The 21,940-nt window shown below is 41.9% G+C and overlaps 2 protein-coding genes across 5 annotated transcripts in view; one reads left to right on the top strand and one right to left on the bottom strand.

Annotated features, from left to right (window-relative positions):
* The window catches only part of LOC101937869 (amine sulfotransferase-like), a 62,129-nt gene extending 46,127 nt beyond the window's left edge, over nucleotides 1-16,002 (top strand). Inside the window, exons 7-8 of the mRNA XM_065588372.1 lie at nucleotides 12,949-13,041; nucleotides 13,978-16,002. Of these exons, the coding sequence (XP_065444444.1) occupies nucleotides 12,949-13,013 (65 nt within the window). The 3' untranslated portion in view covers nucleotides 13,014-13,041; nucleotides 13,978-16,002. The remainder of the gene's footprint in view (nucleotides 1-12,948; nucleotides 13,042-13,977) is intronic.
* On the bottom strand, nucleotides 1,461-21,658 carry LOC101938140 (amine sulfotransferase-like). Of its 4 annotated transcripts, XM_065588375.1 has the most exons (8): nucleotides 21,499-21,626; nucleotides 19,656-19,996; nucleotides 16,062-16,232; nucleotides 11,646-11,854; nucleotides 10,698-10,824; nucleotides 6,956-7,050; nucleotides 4,098-4,275; nucleotides 1,461-1,667 (listed from the first exon to the last, which is right to left on the bottom strand). In XM_065588375.1, the coding sequence occupies exons 3-8, from the start codon at nucleotides 16,201-16,203 to the stop codon at nucleotides 1,543-1,545; spliced, it is 876 nt and encodes a 291-aa protein (XP_065444447.1). In that variant the 5' UTR covers nucleotides 16,204-16,232; nucleotides 19,656-19,996; nucleotides 21,499-21,626; the 3' UTR covers nucleotides 1,461-1,542. The 4 variants fall into 4 exon arrangements, with proteins under 4 accessions (XP_065444447.1, XP_005306415.2, XP_065444446.1 ...); XM_005306358.3 differs by lacking the exon at nucleotides 19,656-19,996 and having other exon boundaries at nucleotides 21,499-21,658; XM_065588374.1 differs by lacking the exon at nucleotides 19,656-19,996 and having other exon boundaries at nucleotides 16,062-19,162; nucleotides 21,499-21,640.
* Between the last annotated feature and the right edge of the window lie 282 nt (nucleotides 21,659-21,940).

Raw genomic sequence — 21,940 nt, 5'->3', positions numbered from 1 at the left:
CTGGGAGCCGCTCTCCCAGTGCTGGGAGCTACTCCCCTTGTGGGGGTGGGTTTTTTTACAGCCACGACTATACAGCCACGTTAAAGCACTGCCGCAGCAGCGCTTTATCGTTGCTAGTGAAGACCTACCCCTAGTATCACTGCAGCCTTGAAGGAGGAGAAGGAGGAAGGATGCTGGAAAGAGAGCAGCTAAGTATAGAGAGGCACAGTACTAAAGGGCCATAAAGGGGAAGACAAGCAGAATGAATATGATGCCATGAAATGAAAGGAGCTAATGGAATGATTTAAACAAAGGATTTATGGGATAAGAATCATCTGCAAAGAAGATATCAAACTAACAGAGTTTTGTATGGGGCTGAGTGGAACAATGTGCAATTGGGCAGGGCTGAGGGGAGGCATTTACAGTAATCAAGACAGGAGATAAGAGGGCCCTGAGTGAGATTTCTTGCCATGTGCACAGAATAAAGAGGCTAAATCAGCGATTCTCAAACTTTTGTACTGGTGACCCCTTTCACATAGCAAGCCTCTGAGTGTGCCCCCCCCCCCCCCGTATAAATTAAAAACATTTTTAAATATATTTAACACCATTATAAATGCTGGAGGCAAAATGGGGTTTGCGGTGGAGGCTGACAGCTTGCGACCCCCCACATAATAGCCTCATGACCCCCTGAGGGGTCCCAACCCCCAGTTTGAGAACCCCTGGGCTAAATCTTAGATGGTGTAGAGCAGTATTTCTCAAACTGGTGGGTCACAACCTTTGGGGGAGGTGGTCTGTTTCCCTCCACTCCTGTTTCCCTCCATCCTATCCTACATATTTTCCGTATCTGCAGCATCTCCTCCTGGCTGTCTCATAGTCAACATAAACTCCCCATCTTCCATGTGATTTAGGCCTAAAACACGGGGATTGTCTCGGCCTCCTTTTCTGTTGCTCCTCAGAGCAGACAATGTTTAACTCTTTCTGCTTCTTCCTCTGCGGCAGCGTCTCTAAAACTTTTCAGGTTGGAGACTTCGGATTTGAAGTTTAAAAAAATGCAACCTGTCCATACATTTTTATTCTTATAGTAAATGTACTGATGGTGATAATAAGATGTGTGTTTGTTTTTTCCAGAGGTTGATAGAGAATACTTGACCTTCAAGGGTAAGCTTGTGCAGGAAGTGAGATTTTTCTTTGATTTAAATTATAATAAAATTTTCAACACATCTGGACCTCTGATTGCCTTTTGTGACCACCTCCCCACAAAGGTTGTGACCAGTTGAGAAATACTGCTCTGCATCATCTAAGATTTAGCCTCTTTGTTCTGTGTACACGGCAAGAAATCCTATATATAGGAAAGTCTTATTTTAAGAGCTTATTTTTATATACAATCTTTTCACATCTTGCAACTCTGGTACCATGGTGATAATGAGTGTGCAGATCTATGTAATTAGTAGGGAAAAAAATGCTAGTTTCAAGTCTTGAACTTGCACAGAACTATGGATTTTAATTTGAACATTTTGTACAAGACTTTCAGTCCACTTTCACATCTTCAAACTGGAAATCAGCCTATATTTCTTCATTAAGATCCCAGAGGAACTTGAAGGGCAGGTCTTTCATTTTCTCATTAAAAACCTTGTTGAACTTTTCACTTTGTGCCACAGTCATTATGTTCTTCCAGTCTCCAACGGTCCCTGAGGTGGAAGGAGGAGAAGGAGAAGTCGTGGTTAGATGCTCTGCTGCCACCTGGACTTTTTATTATAAACTGAATAAAGCCTGTGCAGCAGGTAAGAAGCTGTGAATGCTGCTAGTTGGGAACAGTTCCTTTTCACTTCATTCCTACCTCATCTCCCCAAAGTGTAGCTCTCTAGGTCTTTGGGAATTTGAAAGTATATTTCCAGATCTGGGGTGTTGCTGAAATATAGCACAGACACCAGTTTTTAAACTTAGAATTATGTGTGCTGTCCACCATACCGTTATTGTCCCTCTGATTAGCTGGTGGAAGCTTTTGATCATGTGACTTGCATGTTACAGATGTCCGCAGCCGTATCTGAAAACGCTGTCCCTCTGATAAACCATGCTATTGGTGAGAATTGATTTTGTTTTTTGTAGAATCTAATGGGGTCCCTGTAGAAAATTTTAATGGGCCAATGACTTGACAGCAATGGCAGTAATTTGACCCAATAATTTTAGATAGTGTCACCAATTCTGTTTTAGGCATTAGTAGCTTTATACAACTCCATTACTATCTTGTACCGATTTCTTCTGGCACAAATGGTAAAGGGGAAATTGGGAACAGGAAGGTGTTATTGTTAAAAGAAATACGAATTTCTCTGAACATCCTTTTCAGATAATGCTGTACTTAACACTAGGCAGTGGTTTTCTACTTTTCCATACTGGGACACCTGTTTCCATTCCAGGGCCCTGCTCCCTTCTAGGTAAAATCACCTCCTATTTAGCAATATCAGAAGAACAGAGTCATCACAAGCCTGTAACATCTATTCACAATCCCAAGTTGAGAACCTCCAAAATAAAGGATTCAACAGGATAAAAACCCACCTCCTCCTTCCAGGCACGAGAATTGTTTCTTAAATTTTATTACTTGGATTATTTCATGTTCTGCATTATCCCTGAAAGCTGTCCTGCATCTGAACTGATTTGTCTCACCATTTATGAAGCTGCACAGAAGAACTAGACTTTCTTTTTCTCCTAGTGTTCACAGATTTTAAGAAAACAACAAGGAGTCCAGTAGCACCTTAAAGACTAACAGATTTATTTGGGCATAAGCTTTCATGGGTAAAAAACCCACTTCTTCAGATGCATGGAGTGAAAATTACAGATGCAGGCATTGTTATACGGACACATGAAGAGAAGGGAGTTACCTCACAAGTGGAGAACCAGTGTTGACAGGGCCAATACAATCAGGGTGGATGCAGTTCACTCCCAATAATTGACAGCCCCCCAACCTGAAGCAAATACACACCAGCAACTACACACCACTCCACAGAAACACTAACCCAGGAACCAAACCCTGTAACAAACCTCGTTGCCAACTCTGTCCCCATATCTACTCTAGCGACACCATCAGAGGACCCAACCACATCAGCCACACCATCAGGGACTCATTCACCTGCACATCTACTAATGTGATATATGCCATCATGTGCCAGCAATGCCCCACTGCCATGTACATTGGCCAAACTGGACAGTCTCTTCATAGAAGAATAAATGGACACAAATCAGACATCAGGAATGGTAACATACAAAAGCCAGTAGGGGAACACTTCAATCTTCCTGGACATTCTATAACAGATTTAAAAGTAGCCATACTTGAACCAAAAAAAAAACCCCTTCAGAAACAGACTTCAAAGAGAAACTGCAGAACTAAAATTCATTTGCAAATTTAACACCATTAATTTGGGCTTGAATAGGGACTGGGAGTGGCTGACTCATTACAAAAGCAACTTTTCCTCTCCTAGAATTGACACCTCCTCATCAATTATTGGGAGTGAACTACACCCACCCTGATTGTATTGGCCCTGTCAACACTGGTTCTCCACTTGTGAGGTAACTCCCTTCTCTTCATGTGTCAGTATAACAATGCCTGTAATTTTCACTCCATGCATCTGAAGAAGTGGGTTTTTACCCACGAAAGCTTATGCCCAAATAAATCTGTTAGTCTTTAAGGTGCCACCAGACTCCTTGTTGTTTTTGTGGATACAGACTAACACAGCTACCCCCCGAGACTTGACAGATTTTAAGGGTGGCTGGGTTTTTTTTGGGAGGGGGGTGATCTCAACTTTTATAGAGGGTATGAAGTGAATTTTTCAATTTTTTGAAATGTTGACTTTTTTCCTCATTCAAACTTTTTACTATTTGTTGGCCCTGATCTGCTCTGCAAATAAACACTTATGGTGTTGCACCAAGCAAAATAATGCATCTCTTTTTTCCAACCTTTGGGAAATAAAGCCCCACTCACAAATTTTAATGCCACAAAGCCAATTGTTACCTAGGGACAGAAAGTTTTGTTTGCCATTGGTAGTCTTAGACAGTTAGCTTCAACACATCTTGTGCTGGGATCTGCAGAATTAAATGTTTATAACAAGTGGCTGCTTCCGCCTTACCTCTGCGAAGAAAATTGTCTCTGCCTTTCTTCAAGATACATGTCTTGTCCTCGTAGTTTGACCTGGGATCAGATTTCATGTTATTGAATGTAGCCTTCTCCACAACAACATCCAACTCCTTTTCAGTCAGCTGTTTTCCTAAGAAGTCACAAATTTTCAGCACAGCACTTCTGAGATCCTGAAATGAGCATTATTTCAATTTAACAATTCCCAAAATTAGAAAAGCAAAAGAGCCAAATTAATAAAAAAAAAAAAAAAGAGAGAGAGAAAGAGAGACAATAGAGGTTAATGGGATATTTCAATAAGGGTGGGAAACTGAACGTGGAATGAAGGGTACTTCTTTTATCACACTGTTCGTAGGCAAGATTTTTATTTACTGTCACTGGTTACAGCAACATCAAATCCTGACTGGTGAGTAGCAAGAAGAGTCCTTATAAGTTTCTTCTTTAGGTAACCGTTCCTCATGGCCTACCAAGAGAGAGCAAGCTCATTTCTGGGTGTGAGAATACTATTGCTAACATTATGCGTGATAAAGGCTGACAATTTTCTGAGCAAAGAGTCTGTCTCATAGCTATGGTTTGGAAATAGAAGGATACATCTCAGGAGTTGGATCTCTTAATGGGAAGGGTCTTTCCTTGCTTTGTTAATCAGTCTTGATGCTATTCTCAGTGTGCTCCCTGCCAGTGTCAGCACTTCTCTCCCTATTTAGCTAAGAGGTGCACTCATCTAGGCTTTGTTTCACTTAAAATATAAAGTAAAATTGGTTTTAAATTGATTTAGTTCAACCAACATACCCCCTGGGTGGCCCCTCTTAAAGCAGTGTAAACCTGACTTCTGCTGATCTAGCTGAAGTTGATAAGGAATCAACCGTAGCTGAACTGGTAGAAAAATGAAAAACTAATTTCTAAAAAATTCAAACTGCTGAAATTGTTCCCATTTTGGAATCTTTGAAGTGGGTCGTGTTTTGTGTTTTTAAAAGATTTTTTAATAGATAGCTTTAAAAGAGTTATTGATATATTTTAGTTTTTGAAAACTGGGTTTTCAGTAAATGAAAAGCTTCAATTAAAAATTGCATAAAAACATGTTTCACAAAAAATTAAGAGGAGACCTACAATTTTTTTACAAAATACTTCATTTTGATGAAAACGCATTCTGATCAAAACAGTTTGAGAAGCTGTAATATGTAGCAAATACTCTCCTTTCCCTTAAAGATGCCACATGGGACAGATTATGTAGCTGCTTTTTTGCTGTGCAGACAAGGAGCGGAAATAAAGCAAGTTAACTACCCCAATGGTTCTCACATTCATCATATTTTCTTCACTAGGAAGTAGATTAGACTGCCTGGGCTGCTTCCAGAGGTATTATGTATGCAGTGTTGTTGTAGATGGGTCAGTTCCAGGATATTAGAGAGACAAGAGGGTGAGGTACTATCTTTTATTGGACCATCTTCTGGTGTGGGGAGGGAAGGAGGGAGAGGGAGAGAGAGAGAGAGAGAGAGAGAGAGATATGCTCTTGCGCTACACAGCTGTTTCTCTCACCAACAGAAATTGATTCGATAAAAGATATTATCTCACACACCCACTTTGTCTTATCATAGGTATCAGCTTGTCACACAGACTTCACTGGGAAGGTCAGAATCAATTTGCCCTTTCTTCTTCCCTGCACTCTTGCAGTATTCCATACTCATTGATTGCCTTTATTGCTCATTAAGCCCGGCAAGCATGTGTAGGGGCAAATACCACTCCCCAGGACACTCATTTACTGATAGGGGAATTCTATAATTCCTTTTCTTTTCTCCATTTTCAGCTTTCACATCACATTACACAGCTGTGGTGGTGTGAGGAAACTGGCTGATTATTAGAGCTGTTCAAAAAATTTCTATTGAATGGTTTTGTTTTGTTTTTTAAAAAGAAATTATTAGAATTGCCTTTAATTGCTGTCATGTGTGGTTTGTTATTTTATAATTAAAGAAAAAAGAGAAAACATTTCAGTTTTAGGGTTTCAGCAGCGTGTATGTGTGTGTGTGTGTGGAATAGTTTTGAAGAGAAATTTTGACAAAAATATTTTATTTTACATCAAATCTTTCCTCATTTGGGGTGGGGGGGGACTCTTTTCCCAAAAAGCTCTAATCATTATTTATTTCAGCAGATGTTCCTTATTTTACTATTATATAATGTAGCATATATTTCACTATATGTTAAATTCAGACAATATGCAGCCCAAGAGACTATGGGTGGAATTTTCAAAAGTGACTATGTGAGTTAGACACGTAAGTCCTATTGAAAGTCAACGGGAGTTCTGTGGCCAACTCAGAAACCTCCCATTTTTCAGTTGGGTGCTTTGGAAAAATCTCACCCTATGGTCTTGATTCTGCTGCCCTGACATTGAGAAGTATTTTTTCAAGGCATGTCAGTGAAATCCATGAGACCAATGTATTTTGTGAGGAGTCACAGTGTGAGCAAGGTGGCAGAATCTGATTGGTTTACTGGATGGTGAAGTGAGGCATTAGGCCTGGTCTACACTTAAAAGTTAGGTCAACATCACTAAGATGCTCAGGGAACCATAGTATGGGGACAGAGAGGGATATACAGATCCCCCTGGTATGTGGCAGAGGTGGGAGTGGGGGGCACATAGTGCTCTCGCATGGGTGGGTGGGAATGGAGGTGAGACACACAGAGCCTCTGGCATAACTGAGGGAGTGGGGATGGGGGGAGTTGCAGGAAGTCTCTGCCAAAGGGGATAGGAGAATGGGACACTGGGAGCAGGGGAGAAGGAAGGGATGCAAGGCAGCCCTGGCCCAGAGATACAAAGTTTGTGCCGCTTTAGTGTTTAGATAGAATGATAGCAACAGGCCTCACCTTCTTCATCTCCTCATAAGTAAGGAAGAGAATATTGTAATCAGCTCTGTGGGTGAACCAGCCTCTGATGTGATCAAACCACGAGCTAGCAAGTACTTACAAGGGGGAAAAAATAATCGAACGTTAATGATCTCTAAGAGCAAAATAGTTCAATTATCAACACTTTAGCACCCTAATACTGTCACAAGCAGGGCTGAGAATGACTGTTCAAGTCCCTTCTTTAAAGACTAGTGGAAAACTTCAACAGGAAAGATTGAGGAAATTGTCTCAACCCAGAAGACCCCGTAACCCAGTGGTTAGGACATGTGTGAAATCAGGAATTTCAACCAGGGTATCCCACATCCTCTAAGTGCTCTAACCCCTGCATGATAGAGTAAAAAGGGGCACCACCTCTCCTGGCTGTGCTGTCATGTCGGTTCTCACGTGATAGATAGTCTTTAAGGTGGCCTCTGAGCAAAGCTAGTGGATAGGGTTCCACGGGCAAGATAGACAGGGGACTGCCTACTTTGTGAAGCCTACCACGTGAGCAAAGAACCAAGCTGCTCAGATGTGTCAGGACTAAGATATCTGTGCACATGCCCAGTGGTAGAAATGGAGGCTCCTTGGGGACTTTGCCAGGGGAAACTTAGGCATCTAGGGAATTTAGGAATCCACAGAGTTAGATGGCAGCTGAATGGGGCTTGTGAACAGGGGTGGCTCTCAGTACCAGCAAAACAAGCAGGTGCTTGGGGCGGCAAATTACCAGGGACGGCATAATGCTGGGGTCCCAGCTCCGACCTGAGGAAGTGTCCTGGGCTGGATCCTGACCACCCTGTTGTTCACTGACCAGGGCTGTGCGGCAGGACAGGGGGAAGCTGGCTCAGTGGGGAGCGTGTCCCTGCCGCTCTCCCACGGGCAGCGGCCAGACCCCCTCAGGCAGGAGCCAGTAGCACGGCCCTGGCCCGGTTGCGGAGCAGGGGGTGGCGGCGGAACATGGCGGCCGGGCGGGCCGCTCCTCCCGCGCCGGCTGCGCGCTCCTCCTTGGGTTGTCTCTGCCTCCGCCTCCTCCTCCTCCCCCCTGCGCTGCCTCCTGCCCGGGGAGGGGAGCAGCAGCCGGGGCTGAGCTGAACTCGAACCGTTGCGCAGGCCAAGCCCCCGCGGCCGGCTTGCGGGGGTCCCAGGGAGCATGAGGCCCGGGCACGCTGCCCTGGGATCACCAGCCGCCAGCTGCTCTGCCCCGGACCCCGGCAGCCAAACCCTGCAGCCGCCCCAGCTCGCTCCGCGTGGGAGCTACAGGTGGTGCCCCCCGCCCGGCTGGCTCTGTTCCCGGCCACACCGCAGGATGACCACCCGGGACTCTGAGGTGTTGCTGAGGCTGCCCCAAGCCAGGCTCCCCGGGGTCTGTTGCCCCTCCAGCCACGGGGGCCCTAGGCCAGTGTGGGAGCCGGGCCGCAGCCCTGCTCTCAGGGCCTCCTCCCCTCCCTGCATAGCAAGATGTGGGACCGTGGGCAGGGCTGCTACAGCCATTTCAGACTGGGATTGGTGCCGGGGGAGCGGAAGTGATTGTGCCCTGGCTGGAGGGACCGGGCAGCCCCCTCCCCACCCCCCCCAACGCACGCTGCTTGCTCCTGCCGGCACGGGGCTGTGACACCCAGCTCCGGAGGAAAGCGCCAAGCCCCCGGGTGTGCTCTCAGTGAAGGAGAGACAGGAGGCAGAGCTGATCGGTGTCTCCCACGCAGCTCCAGGCGCCTCTGGCTACTCGGCAGCGACAGCCAGGCTGGTAGCCCGCCAGCATCGTGACTTGGTCCGACCCGCACAGACCACATGAGCCCTGGGGTTGGCGCTGACGTCTTGCCTATGCCAAGGCCTCCGGCTCAGGGGCAGCCCTAGCTCTGCCCAGGCAGACACAGCCTGGCTCACTCCATAAATGAGTACACTAGGAGGAAATTGTTTTATTTTACTAACTACAAATTCTCTGTTTTCATTTTTTAAAAATTTTAAACACTCCAAAACAAAACAAAACTTGCAAAGTGCAAACGTGTAAAACCCTAAAAAAGGGAGGGGGGGGCGCAAATTTTTTTTTGCTTGGGGCGGCAAAAAACCTAGAGCCGACCCTGCTTGTGAGAATCTAAATTTTGTGTTTAGGTCCCTAAAGTGGCAGTTAGACACCTAAGACGCCCTGGTGGCTTACCCCTGATTTGGGTTTTACAGACAGTCTGTTACATAGCTAACAACAAGTTGTGCTTTTACCTTTAGACTTCACTGGCCTCATACAATGGTACTTTACCCAGTACAACATACTTATGGTTTGATGCTTTGGATCAGGGAATCGGCAACCTTTGGCATGCGGCACACTAGGGTAAGCCCCCTGGCGGGCCAGGCCGGTTTGTTTACCTGTCGTGTCCGCAGATTCAGCCGATCGCAGCTCCCACTGGCTGCAGTTCACCGCTCCAGGCCAACGGGGGCGGCGGGAAGCAGTGTGAGCCGAGGGATGTGCTGACCACTGCTTCCCGCCGCCCCCATTAGCCTGGAGCGGCGAACTGCGGCCAGTGGGAGCTGCGATCGGCCAAATCTGTGGACGCAGCAGGTAAACAAACTGGCCATCCCGTCAGGGGCCTTACCCTGGTGGGCCATGTGCCAAAGGTTGCCGATCCCTGCTCTGGATACTTTACTTTTGGATAATTTCTATTATATTTTTATGAGCTGCCTAGAACTAAATGCCACTGTATTATCCAAAATCCTGTGTGGCAACCTGGCTTAAAGTTCAAAGTGAGGATCTTCATGGTTTCTTCAGCTCTCCAGCTCCAGTGTGGCAAACTGGAGAGTCTGCAGGAACTTCAGCAAAAAAATGGAAGATTTTTTTATTGAATTAAATATGAACAACTATGAACTTAAATTGTCACTGTGCCACAGGCTGCACAAGAGAGGACACTGCATTGTAAGAAATAATGGAGAATTCAGGAGCTGGACAGATGACAGCTGAGTCTTTTTGGCTTTTGGGAGGGTGTGGATGGTAGTTTGGAATTGTGGACTAAGCACAGTAGTCGGACATTTCTACTAAAGTAGTCAGCATCTTACTACTTCTGTTTTCTCTGGACAGTGTTTATGAGCATCTGCTCATCTCAGTTATTTCAGCATTTAATTGTCAAAATATATTTAAGTATTCATTATTAGGTTTCAGAGTGAATACCTAATTAAGATAAGGCCTTGGCTACACTTACCCGCTAGTTCGGCGGCTGGCAATCGAACTTCTGGGTTCGACTTATCGCGTCTAGTGTGGACGCGATAAGTCGAACCCGGAAGTGCTCGCCGTCGACTGCGGTACTCCAGCTCGGCGAGAGGAGTACCGCGGAGTCGACGGGGGAGCCTGCCTGCCGAGTGTGGACCAAGGTAAGTTCGAACTAAGGTACTTCGACTTCAGCTACGTTATTCACATAGCTGAAGTTGCGTACCTTAGTTCGAATTAGGGGGGTAGTGTAGACCAAGCCTAAGTTAAATCAGGCAACGTGCACTTTATTGATGCATTGCGTGGGACTACACAGCTCCTCTGGAATAATTTTGCACACCGAATTTCTATAGTGACCTGTGGATCCTACTGCAGTTACTGCAGCCTTAGAACTGCCCCTCCCCCCAGCCCCACACCCATCTAGGGGGGAGACTTCTGACCAGTACCACATTCTGTATAATTTACCAACACGGATAGTTTATTCAGGCTGTGCTCAGTGAACAGGGTTTGACCTTTTAGCAGTAAATGAAATCTTACCTTTCCCAGATAAAAATCTCTCCATTAAAATATTAAAATCTGGCACTTTCTCAAATATGAATGCATGCTTGCTAAAATGAAAATAGGAAACTGCAACATCCTTAGGGTTTCTGGCTACATAAATAACCTGCAAGATAAAAAAAAAAGACTGACAGACAATCTCAGCTACACTAAAGGGATACCATTAACCTTCACTGAGACTAAGGACAAGCAAGAGAGGTCAGATATCTCCATCACACACACACACACACACACACACCCCTCCACTCCCCCCCCCCCCCCCATCTTTGGTAAGAAGTCTCCTTATGTATAAACGTGCAGGAGACATGAAACACCCCCTACATGGAGAATGTAACAGCTTATACTTACATACACCACAAAACCATTAACTTACAATATGCATGGAATATGCAGTATTGTTGGAGCTGTGTTGGTCCCAGGATATCACAGAGACAGCAGGGTGAAGTAATAAAGCTTAGAAGCTTGTCTCTCTCACACCAACAGAAATTGGTCCAATAAAAAGATATTACTTCACTCACATTGTCTCTAATATACATTGAAAACATGCAGATTGCAATGATCATAACCCCCACTTTTGGGTGAACAGTCATGGGGTGGAGGAAGCAGCTTGGCCCAGAGGCCAAGTACAACAGTTCCATGAAAAATGGGATCTCCACTGAATCTGGACATTGAAATCCTGAGGTTGCACTGGAACTTGCTTCTCCTGCCTCCCCTTTCCCCCTCCCCCCGCCTCTTTGCTGGGGTCTAGGGAGATGGAATGGGGCCTTGGAGGAACGTGAGCCCCTATCCCTCGAGGAAGGTTGCTTTTGGAAGGGTTCTTGGAGAGAGGCAGACAACCCAGCCCTGAGAATTTGGACTGATTTATTAGAGAAAGCAATGAATTTTCTTGGCTAATTTTAATTACTTTGTAAAAATAGCATCACCTACTTTTGCTCCTTTGTTTCTCATATCTCTTGGAGCTAAATAGTAAGGGAGGTGAGTGGAAAAGAGACGCGGTGATGGACGACTGCCATAATCCATTTTATTGAAATTGTACTCTAGCCATGGAACTCTGTCAATTGTTTCAGTTTTTGCTGTTCCATCCCGGTGGCTTTCATAATAAATCAAGCTCAAAATATTCTGCATCCACACAGTTCCTGGGAAAGGAAATAACCTTATTTGAAACTGATTTGATGATTTTTTTTTAATTAGAGCAATAATCTGACAAACAAGATCTTCAAAGTCACACTGGTTTTACATTATTAAAGAAAGTACGAATACTTGCAACAATTGAAGGTTAAAGATAATACTCTGTCTTACTCTAGAGAGTTCATAAGTGCAGCAGGGAATGTTATTTTTTGTACATTTTACTACTGTGTATATGTGATGGTCAGTAACTAAATTTTCAAATATCTTTATCTAATATATTCAGATATCCACTCAGTGTAAATTCATTGCTGTGTTTCTGTGTTGATCATGAAATGGGCCCTGGAAACAGAAGCTACCTCCTGTTAAAAGAGTGTTATAAGTGGCTCTTTTGTTTCTATGGCTCCTACAAAGTGTTGTGAACTATAATGGAGCAATTTATACAACTACACACTTGTAGCCAAATCTGGTCCCTAGCACACAGCTGAAGTAGATGTGTGGGGCACAAGAGAGATGTGTGAGATTCCCACGGGAACAGGGAAAGAACCTAATCCTGGGCTGCAGAGCAAAGCTACTAACAAATCCTATTGTTGAGAAGATAAGAGAACAAACAACGTATGACAGAAGCTAATCACATCACTTATGCATTACTAGAAGACTCTCAGATACTACAGTGATAAGCACAGTAAAAAAACCATGTATAGAATAGAATACAATCGAATAGACAATGTCATGCCTGAAGGGGAATGATCAGGGGAACCATGTGGCGGTATATCCACTGGCGTTACCCAAACCACCCTGCATACTTTTGCTGCAAGAGTCTCCAAGGGCCCCTACTCCGTCCGTGAAGTGGAAGAGCCCCAGTCCTACTACAGGACCCATGGGAACTCATGTTCACCTTGTTCTCCATCATGACCACTAAATCTTTCTCAGAGCTTCACAGGATAGAACAGGGGTTCTCAAACTGGGGGTCGGGACCCCTCAGGGGGTCATGAAGTTATTACATGGGGGGGAGGGGATCATGAGCTGTTAGCCTCCACCCCAAACCCCGCTTTGCTTCCAGCATTTATAATGGTGTTAAATACATTTTAAAATGTGTTTTTAGTTTATAAGAGGGGGTCGCACTCAGAGGCTTGCTACGTGAATGGAGTCATCAGTATAAAAGTTTGAGAACCACTGGGATAGAGTATCTCAGGCTGTAAGTATGGCCTACATTCTTTGTTCCTAGATGCATAACTTTACTGTTGGCTATATTAAAAGACATTGTATGTTTGAGTCCAATTTACCAAACCGTTCTGTATCAGTGATCTGTTCTCTTAATTTTTTTAATCAGTCTTTGTGTCATTTGCAACCTTTATCAGTGATGATTTTGTGATTTCTTCCAGGACATTGATCAAAATGTTAAATAGCATAGGGCCAAAAACCAATTTCTGTGGGACCTCATTAGAAACACATCCATTCAATGATTATTTCTCATTTACAGTTACATTCTGAGACTTGTCAAATAGCTAGTTTTTAGTCCATTTAATATGTGCTCTGTTAATTTTGTAACATTGTAGTTTTTAAAAATCAAAATATCCTGTGGTACCACGTCAAATGCCTTACAGAAATCTATTACATCAATACTATTACCTTTGTCAACCAAACTTGTAATGTCATCAAAAAAAGATGTCAAACTAACTTGATGGGATCTATTTTCTGCAAACCCATGTTGACTGACAGTAATTATATCACCTTCCTTTAATTCTTTATTAATCAAGACCTGTATCAGCTGTTCCATTATTTTGCTTGGTATCCATGTCAGACTGACAGGCCTATAATTATTTGGCTTGTCCCTTTCACTCTTTTAATATATTGGCACAACATTTGCTTTCTTCCAGTCCTCTAGAAGTTATTGAAAAGCAATATTAATGGTCTAGCAAGCTATTCAGCCAGCTCTATTAAAACTCATGGATGCATGTTATCTAGACCTAACATCCTTTAAAAATTGGAAGTCAAATCCTAGTGAGAAAAATAGAAACAAGCATAAATTCTGGCAAGTCAAGTGTAAAATTATAATAAAGTGGGCTAAGAAAGAATTTGAAGAGCAACAAGGGGCACAAAAACTAACAACTTATTATTATTATTTTTTTAGTACAAAAGAAGCAGGAAGCCTGCCAAACAGTCAAAGGGGTCATTGGATGATTGAGGTTTAAGAGGAGCCCTCAAAGAAGACAAGGCGGTTGCAGAGAAGTGAAATGAATTCTTTGCATCAGTCTTCACTGCAGAAGCTGTGGGGGAGATCCCCACACCCGAGTCATTCTTTTTAGGTGACCAATTTGAGGAACTGTCTCAGTTTGAGGTGTCAGGAGAGGAGGTTTTGGAACAAATTGATTAAACAAACAGTAATAAGTCACCAGGACTAGAAGATATTCACCCAAGAGCACGGAAGGAACTCAAATATGAAATTTCAGAACTACTATATATCATACGTATGGTATATATACACACTATAAGCTTAAATCAGCCTCTGTACCAGATGACTGAAGAATACCTAATGTAACATCCATTTTTAGAAAATGGCTCCAGAGGTGATACTGGCAATTACAGGCGGTAAGCCTGACTTCAGTACCAGGCAAACTGGTTGAAATTATAGTAAAGAACAAAATTATCAGACATATAGATAAACAAAATATGTTGTGGAAGAGTCAACATGGCTGTTGTAAAGGGGAAATCATGCCTCACCAATCTAGTAGAATTCTTTGAGGGGGGTGGTCACCAAATGTGGACAAAGGTGATCTATAATCGATATAGTATACTTGGACTTTCAGAAAACTTTTGACAAGATCCCACAGTAAAGACTCTGAAGTAAAGTAAGCAGTCATGCTATAAGAGGGAAGGTCTTCTCATGGATCAGTAACCAGTTAAAGATAGGAAACAAAGGGTAGGACTAAATGGTCAGTTTTCACAATGAAGAGAGGTAAATAGCACAGGTGTTCAGCTTAGAAAAGAGATGACAGAGGGAGGGTCTGATACAGATCTATGAAGTCATGAATGGTGTGTAGAAAGTGAAGAGGTAAGTGTTATTTGCCCTTTCACATAACAGAAGAACTAGGGGTCACTCGATGAAATTAATTGTCAGCAGGTTTAAAACAAACAAAAGGAAGTATTTCATACAACGCACAGTCAACCTGTGCAATTCAATGCCAGGGAATGTTGTGAAGGCCAAGAGTATAACTGAGTTCAGAAAATAATTAGATAAATTCATGGAGGATAGGTCTATCAATGGCTATTGGGGACACAATCCCACACCCTGTGTGTCCCTAAATCCCCAACTGCCAGAAGCTGGAACTGAGTGACAGGGGATGGATGGATCACTCAAAATTGTCCTATTCTGTTCATTCCCTCTGAAGCATCTGACACTGGCCACTGTCAGACAGGATACTTGACTAGATGGATGATTGGTCTGATCCAGTATTTCCATTCTTAGGTATTGAACACTTCTGCCTTTGCTGCATTGTTTTTGACAATCCTATCCTTTCCCTATAATAATAGACCAATACCATTGCTAACATTCTTTTAGTTCATAATATACTTTATTGTCCTTAACTCTGCTGGTCACAAACTTCTCCTGGTGTCCTTTTGCTTCCCTAATCAATTTTCAACAATTCCTAACTTCTGATTGATACTAATGAATATCAATTTCCCTTTTCTTCCATTTATTTTATATATATTTTATAGCTGCCTTTACCTTCCCTGAGCGCCAGGTTGTTTTTTAACCATGTCTTTTAATCTTCTCTATTGTGGCTGTTTGGACATATAGTAAAATGTTCTTAAAAAATTCTCAATCATCATTCACATTTTTTCTAATTACATTCTTTCTCCCAGCTGATTTGGCTCATAATAATTTTCAGCTTTGTGAAACTGGCTTTTTTGAAGCACCAAGTATATATATTATTGGTTTGGACCTTATTCTGTTTGCACCTAACAAATGTGATCAAGTCATGATCACTTGTACCGATGTTACCACTAAGTTTTAGTTCTGTGATCAACTTTTCTTTATATAAAACTCTTCTTTGTTGGATGAAACAATTTGAGTTAGTTAAAAAAAGCTCTGACAAATGTTACCACCAAACATAGGTCACAATGGTGCTCAGTAAGAAGGGGGGGGGGTCAATAAAGGTTTCAGACAAAAGTCAGATTGCTTATTTCCCTTTAGGAAAATCATAACAGTCTTACCTGATTTTGGAAAAGTAACTACAAACACATCACTGTCTCGGATTACAAAATGCTCCAATGAATCTATATATTCAGGGTTAGCCAAGTCTGGTAGGAAATAAAATCCTTTATGTTTGAACATAAATTCTTCCGATGGCTCCATTGGTAAGGTTTCTCTTATATGTCAAGAATCTGCAGATAAAAGAACATAATTTTAATATCCTTTGTTTTGCTGTCATCTTTTGTGAAAAAAAGTTTCACTACAACATAAAACAGTTCCCTATCTGATAGCAAAATGAACAACAAAAAGAGCCAATTGAATCATAGCATAAAAATGGCATGTTTAGGGACTGGTATGAGACCAGAATATTGTTCCCAGGAAAAAGTGGTGTGTGATGTTTTCTCCAGGTTATTTACTGGTACAAGGTATCTAGTATTGTTATACACAAACTTTTTTTTAAAAAGAATTATCTAACTGTACAGAATCCATGCAAATGGGCACTAAACATCAGAGCTATTCAAGGAGCTCACCAGAGCCCACTGCTTTCTAAGGGCTATTTGAACATCCAGAGAAACCAGGCTGCATTCAAATTAATTTTGTGTCTGGAATTTTGTTCACATATTATTTCTGTCACTGATTCTCTCTATCGCTCATATTTCCCTATTTCATACATTTCTTCCTCTTGTCCAATAACAAATTCAGCAAAATAGAATGGAAGGAGAGGAATTTTGTTTTTTCCTCAAGTTTTCTTTGATAGCTTTGTCCTCATCTGCTATATTTCATAAGATTTGTGACATAACTCAGTAGCATTGTTACCACATGTACCAGTGAAGCATATTGTCTACAGCCCTTCCAACAGAGGGGGAAGAGGGGGAAAGAGAGAGGAGTTCAGGACATGGATGGAGATGGGAAGGAGTAAAAGAAACCCTGTAGAGGATTTCAGCATGTGTGTCTGAGATGGAACAAGTTAAGAAATCTCCAAGTAGTTATTTTATCAAATAAAGTGTACCTAATACCCAGATCTCTCCCCCTCCAGCTTCCCAATAATAGATGTTTTTTTGTGGGACACGGCTAACAAAGAACAGCAGGTATGTGATACAGAGCCAATAGACAACACAATAGCCTCAATAGAGGTAATTGCATGTCCAAAGTGTGAGAAAGGCAAGACATACATTGGTTAAATAAAGTAATTAACTAGCTACTGCTCCTAAGTTTTACTGTTTTTTGGATCTGTGTTCCTTAGTTAAAACAAAGACTGGAGAATTATTATAAACTTATGAGTTTTTAATCAGCTAAAATTGCTTTTAAAGCGAACGGGCAAAATAAAGATGTTCACAAATTCAGAAATTGATCTCAGCATGGGATTGTTACAATTTTCAAGCGATAACTAATCGGTTACAATTTATTCAAGGTCTTATCAAAATCTTATTACAAAGGCAGCTTTTATCCTACTTCTATAATAATATAATGTTTATATTATAGTGGTTTTGCTACCAGCATGGAGCTATAGATCCTTAAACATAGTCCCTTATTTAGTTCAATCAAGTTCATATGCCAATGAAATTATGGGATTGCTCACATGAGTTCAACCAAACAATTCTATGGTAGAATTTGGAGATTTAAACAATGCAACTTCATTCTTAAAGAATGTCAGTACTGTTCAGAAGTGCCCTGCTCAGGTAATACTCATTGCCAACCTTTGTCACTTACACACACAAGACTAGCACAAATTAAATCCAAAACATTTTGCCCTTTATAAATATATCAGAGGAATGAATATCAGGGAGGGAGAGGAATTATTTAAGCTCAGTACCATTGTGGACACAAGAACAAATGGATATAAACTGGACATTAGGAAGTTTAGACTTGAAATTAGACGAAGGTTTCTAACCATTAGAGGAGTGAAGTTCTGGAACAGCCTTCCAAGGGGAGTAGTGGGGACAAAAGACATATCTGGCTTCAATACTAAGCTTGACAAGTTTATGGAGGGGATGGGATGATGGGATAGCCGTATTTTGGCAATTAATTGGTCTTTGATTATTAGTGGTAAATATGCCCAATGGCCTGTGATGGGATGTTAGATGGGGTGGGATCTGAATTACTACAGAGAATTCTTTCCTGGGTGTCTGGCTGGTGAGTCTTGCCCACATGCTCAGGGTTTAGCTGATCACCATATTTGGGGTCGGGAAGGAATTTTCCTCCAGGGCAGATTGGCAGACGCCCTGGGGGTTTTTCACCTTCCTCTGCAGCGTGGGGCACGGGTCACTTGCTGGAGGATTCTCTGCATCTTGCTGGAAGATTCTCTGCACCTTGAGGTCTTTAAACCACGAGTTGAGGACTTCAATAACTCAGACATAGGTTAGGGGGTTGTTACAGGAGTGGGTGGGTGAGATTCTGTGGCCTGCGTTGTGCAGGAGGTCAGACTAGATGATCATAAAGGTCCCTTCTGACCTTAAAGTCTATGAGTCTATAATGTAATAATTCTGAAGTGATTCTAATTTTTCTGAAATTTAAGCTCTACTCTCATGCCACTTTAACTGAAGATTTACACAGTGGTAAAATCTTTAGGTTAGAAGCCACTAAAACACGTCTTCCTCTTTTTGTCTGAGGAGTGATCAATTCTCTTGAAACAAAATCTGTGATTTTTTTAGGCTGAATCCTTTGAAACACTCAGGGGTAAGGATCTCACAATAACGTTTGGTGTCGGGAAGAACAGTTTCCTCTTACAAACGTTATTAGACTTAGTTTTCATTAGCCTCAGTGCTTGCTCTCAATTACTTATTGATTTAATGTAATTTCTAGACAACCGAGAGTAAACTTGTTAGTAAAATAAAGGTTCACATCCTACATTTGAGTTCTTCAAAGGGTTTTAACTCAGGTACGTTCTTTCTGAGAAGCATTTAGCTTAACATAATCAAGCCATCAGAGGAGTAAGCAATACATGTATAAAATTTAGGTACTTATCCATTGGAATTGGCATAGAGGTGATTTCTCCAGCTCAGATTCACAGTTGCAGTGATTGTTTTCCTGAGATAGGAAATTCAGGTGATTCACTCAAGGTATTGTAATAGCTGTGGTCCCATTCTTGTTATAGATTTTGCTGCTGTCTCCTTAGAAAGGACTTTAAAAGGCAAGTTTATTAGGTTTCTGAGGGGTTGCCGTGTTAGTCTGTATCAGTAAAAACAACGAGGAGTCCTTGTGGCACTGTAGACACTAACAAATGCATTTGGGCATAAGCTTTCATGGGCAATAACCCACGAAATCACACATCTGATGAAGTGGGCTGTAGCCCACGAAAGCTTATGCCCAAATAAATGTGTTAGTCTCTAAGGTGCCACAAGGACTCCTCGTTGTTTTTAAGTTTATTAGGACACTTGACAAGATTTCACTTGTTACCAGGCAGGTGGTGGTCTGACTGGCCATGCACACTCTCTCATCCAGATGTTTCAGCTTCAGGGAGCAACAAGTTGAACAACACAGAGCATTTTATATCTTTTCTGCTGGGCAGTGTGACCTGGTTCCTTTTATTGGCAATGCTGCTATGTGCCAATCAGAAAGTGACCCATGCTTCTGGCAAAGAGTTGAAATGTCCATCCAGGTTACGAGTCATGTACCTTATCATCCAATGAGAAAAAAAGGCATGTCCTGTATGGCTTCTTGAAACTTTGTAAAATTCCAGTATTTTTGTGAAAAATAATTTGTCCCCTCCCAGTTTGTTTACAATGTGTTTGGCCGGACATTGACTGCCTGCTGGCTTAGCTCTGCTCAGCAAATGACAGCTGCAAATTACTTCCCATGGGCCCCATTGCAGTTTGGGCCTTTGACCAACTTTGTAGGACTCCAAGCTCTCTCCATCAGCACTTTTAGCTGTCTGCAGAGATGCAGAATACTCTCCTCCCTGCCCCCTTCCTTTCCATTCCTTTACTTTTGTTGTTGTTGGTTTGTTTGTTCTCCCCTTTTTGTAAAAAAAAAAAAAATTTCAATAAAATGTAAATTAAAAAATGCAATCATTGTTATTAATAAGAACCATATTTTTTGTATCAGCAAGACAAAATTCAGTTTCACTATCGACTATTTCAGGAAAAGTATCAGATTAGAATATATTGCAAAAGAAGGACTTTCTGAGCAGGAATTGTTGCAATTCTTCTATACTCACATTCCCCCTGCCCCTTTGAATAGCATAAGTAATTTAGTAATATCACATCTGACAAGGTCCATAGCAATCCATGATCTACACTACTTCTAATAGACTAGAGGTGCATATGGAGAAAAAAATCTGAGAACTCTCTCATTTCTCTTGAAACTCAGATCAAAGTTGCCAAGCTGGGAAACGAAAGATTGAGCAGCAAGAAGGTGGGGTGGGAGGTAGAAGAAGGTTTACCAACTTTGTCTACTGGTGCAAGAGCCAGACTTGGGGAGTTTATCATTTTGCTTCCCATTGTGACCCATTGCACTTTAGGAACAGAAACATACCAATATGCAATCTCCAGAGAACCCTTCATTCTTGGGGCCTCAGAAAATGTTCCCCTTGAGCTTACATTTTTGGTTTTGTCAAATGAATCTGCTGATCTCCCTGCTAAATCACACTGAAAAACAATTGTTTTGTTTTTGTACTTTGTTTTTAGAAATAGATGTGTCCATAGGATAGCACCATATGATAAAATACTTGAGTCACATGACAAACCAAACCTAGCACTTATGCTGGAAAACAAAACAATGATATGATCTCCAGCAGGGCTGCAATCACCTTGAAGATTCTCTCTTTCCTACTTTGTTATAACAATCAGCCACCTTGCCAATTTTATTATTTTTTCAACTTTTAAAAGATTTACACAACTTCCTTTTACCATTCAGGTTGCACTGCAAGATCTAAGGAAGATTTCAGTTTTATGGACATTGCAAAAAGGCTACTCAAAAATGGTCACCCATATTTAGGAGGAGAAGAGTTATAAAACCTTCCTGGAAATCTCAAATTCCAGCACTGTTGTATAGATAGGCATGCTGCAGGCCAACTAGGTGCAGTAGCTGCACTTATAGAAACATCTATTTCTCTATGAACCCTGCTACCACAGCAGGGACTATACAAGAAGTGCTGATACAGACAAGCAGACAGTAGAGGTGAGAAATGCTAGTGTGGCTCAGACACTGACCAAAGCTGAGTGCTGACTCAATTACAAATTAAAAGCCTCACCATGCTGCTGATACTGTAAACACCGTGATGGCTTAAATTACATTTATTTTCATTAGTCAGCTCCTTAACAACACTTTGCTGAATGGTCACAAAAATAAAATACAGTAAATTCAGGAACAGATTCCATGCCCCTCAACTAATTACCAGAGGGCAGTGATGGAAAAATAGTTCCACTGCATCTTCACTCAATCATATAAAATACTCCAGTCGGTCACAAATTTACTACCCAAGACTTCAGTAGCATTATCTTACAGCATAATATTTACCTTCTCTTCTCTGTTTCTCCTGACACACATACACACTCCTTGCTACCACCTGAATAAACAAGGTTGATATTCAGTCCTAAAAACTGGCAAATATTTATACTACTTCCAGACCAGCTGGTGCACAACCTGATTGGAGTTTCATGATCTCATTAGCCTTTCTTCTTTTAATCAGTTCTGATCTTTGAACTGAGGGGTGACTCCTAGTAAAAATGCTCTAATAAATGTGTTAGTCTCTAAGGTGCCACAAGTACTCCTGTTCTTTTTGCAGATACAGACTAACACGGCTGCTACTCTGAAACCAGTAAAAATACAGTAATTGTTACAAATGGGAAGACTTCAAATTGTCTGTGTGAAAAAACAGTAACGAATGTGCCTCAAATTCCACTTATATGTCTGAATTAAACATCTCAATAGCAAACATTATTCAAATGACAGCATAGTA

This window comes from Chrysemys picta, chromosome 3, assembly GCF_011386835.1.
Source record: "Chrysemys picta bellii isolate R12L10 chromosome 3, ASM1138683v2, whole genome shotgun sequence".
Taxonomy (NCBI): domain Eukaryota; kingdom Metazoa; phylum Chordata; order Testudines; family Emydidae; genus Chrysemys; species Chrysemys picta.
The sequence above is the reverse complement of the archived record's forward strand: the minus strand, read 5'-3'. Positions and strand labels throughout refer to the sequence as shown.

Coding starts and splice junctions, on each gene's coding strand:
- LOC101938140 (XM_005306358.3), bottom strand. CDS start 16,203: ATGGAGCCATCGGAAGAATTTATGTTCAAACATAAAGGATTTTATTTC. Junction 11,855..16,061: donor AGTTACTTTTCCAAAATCAG/GTAAGACTGTTA, acceptor TTCCTTTCCCAG/GAACTGTGTGGATGCAGAAT. Junction 10,825..11,645: donor TGAGAAACAAAGGAGCAAAA/GTAGGTGATGCT, acceptor TTTATCTTGCAG/GTTATTTATGTAGCCAGAAA.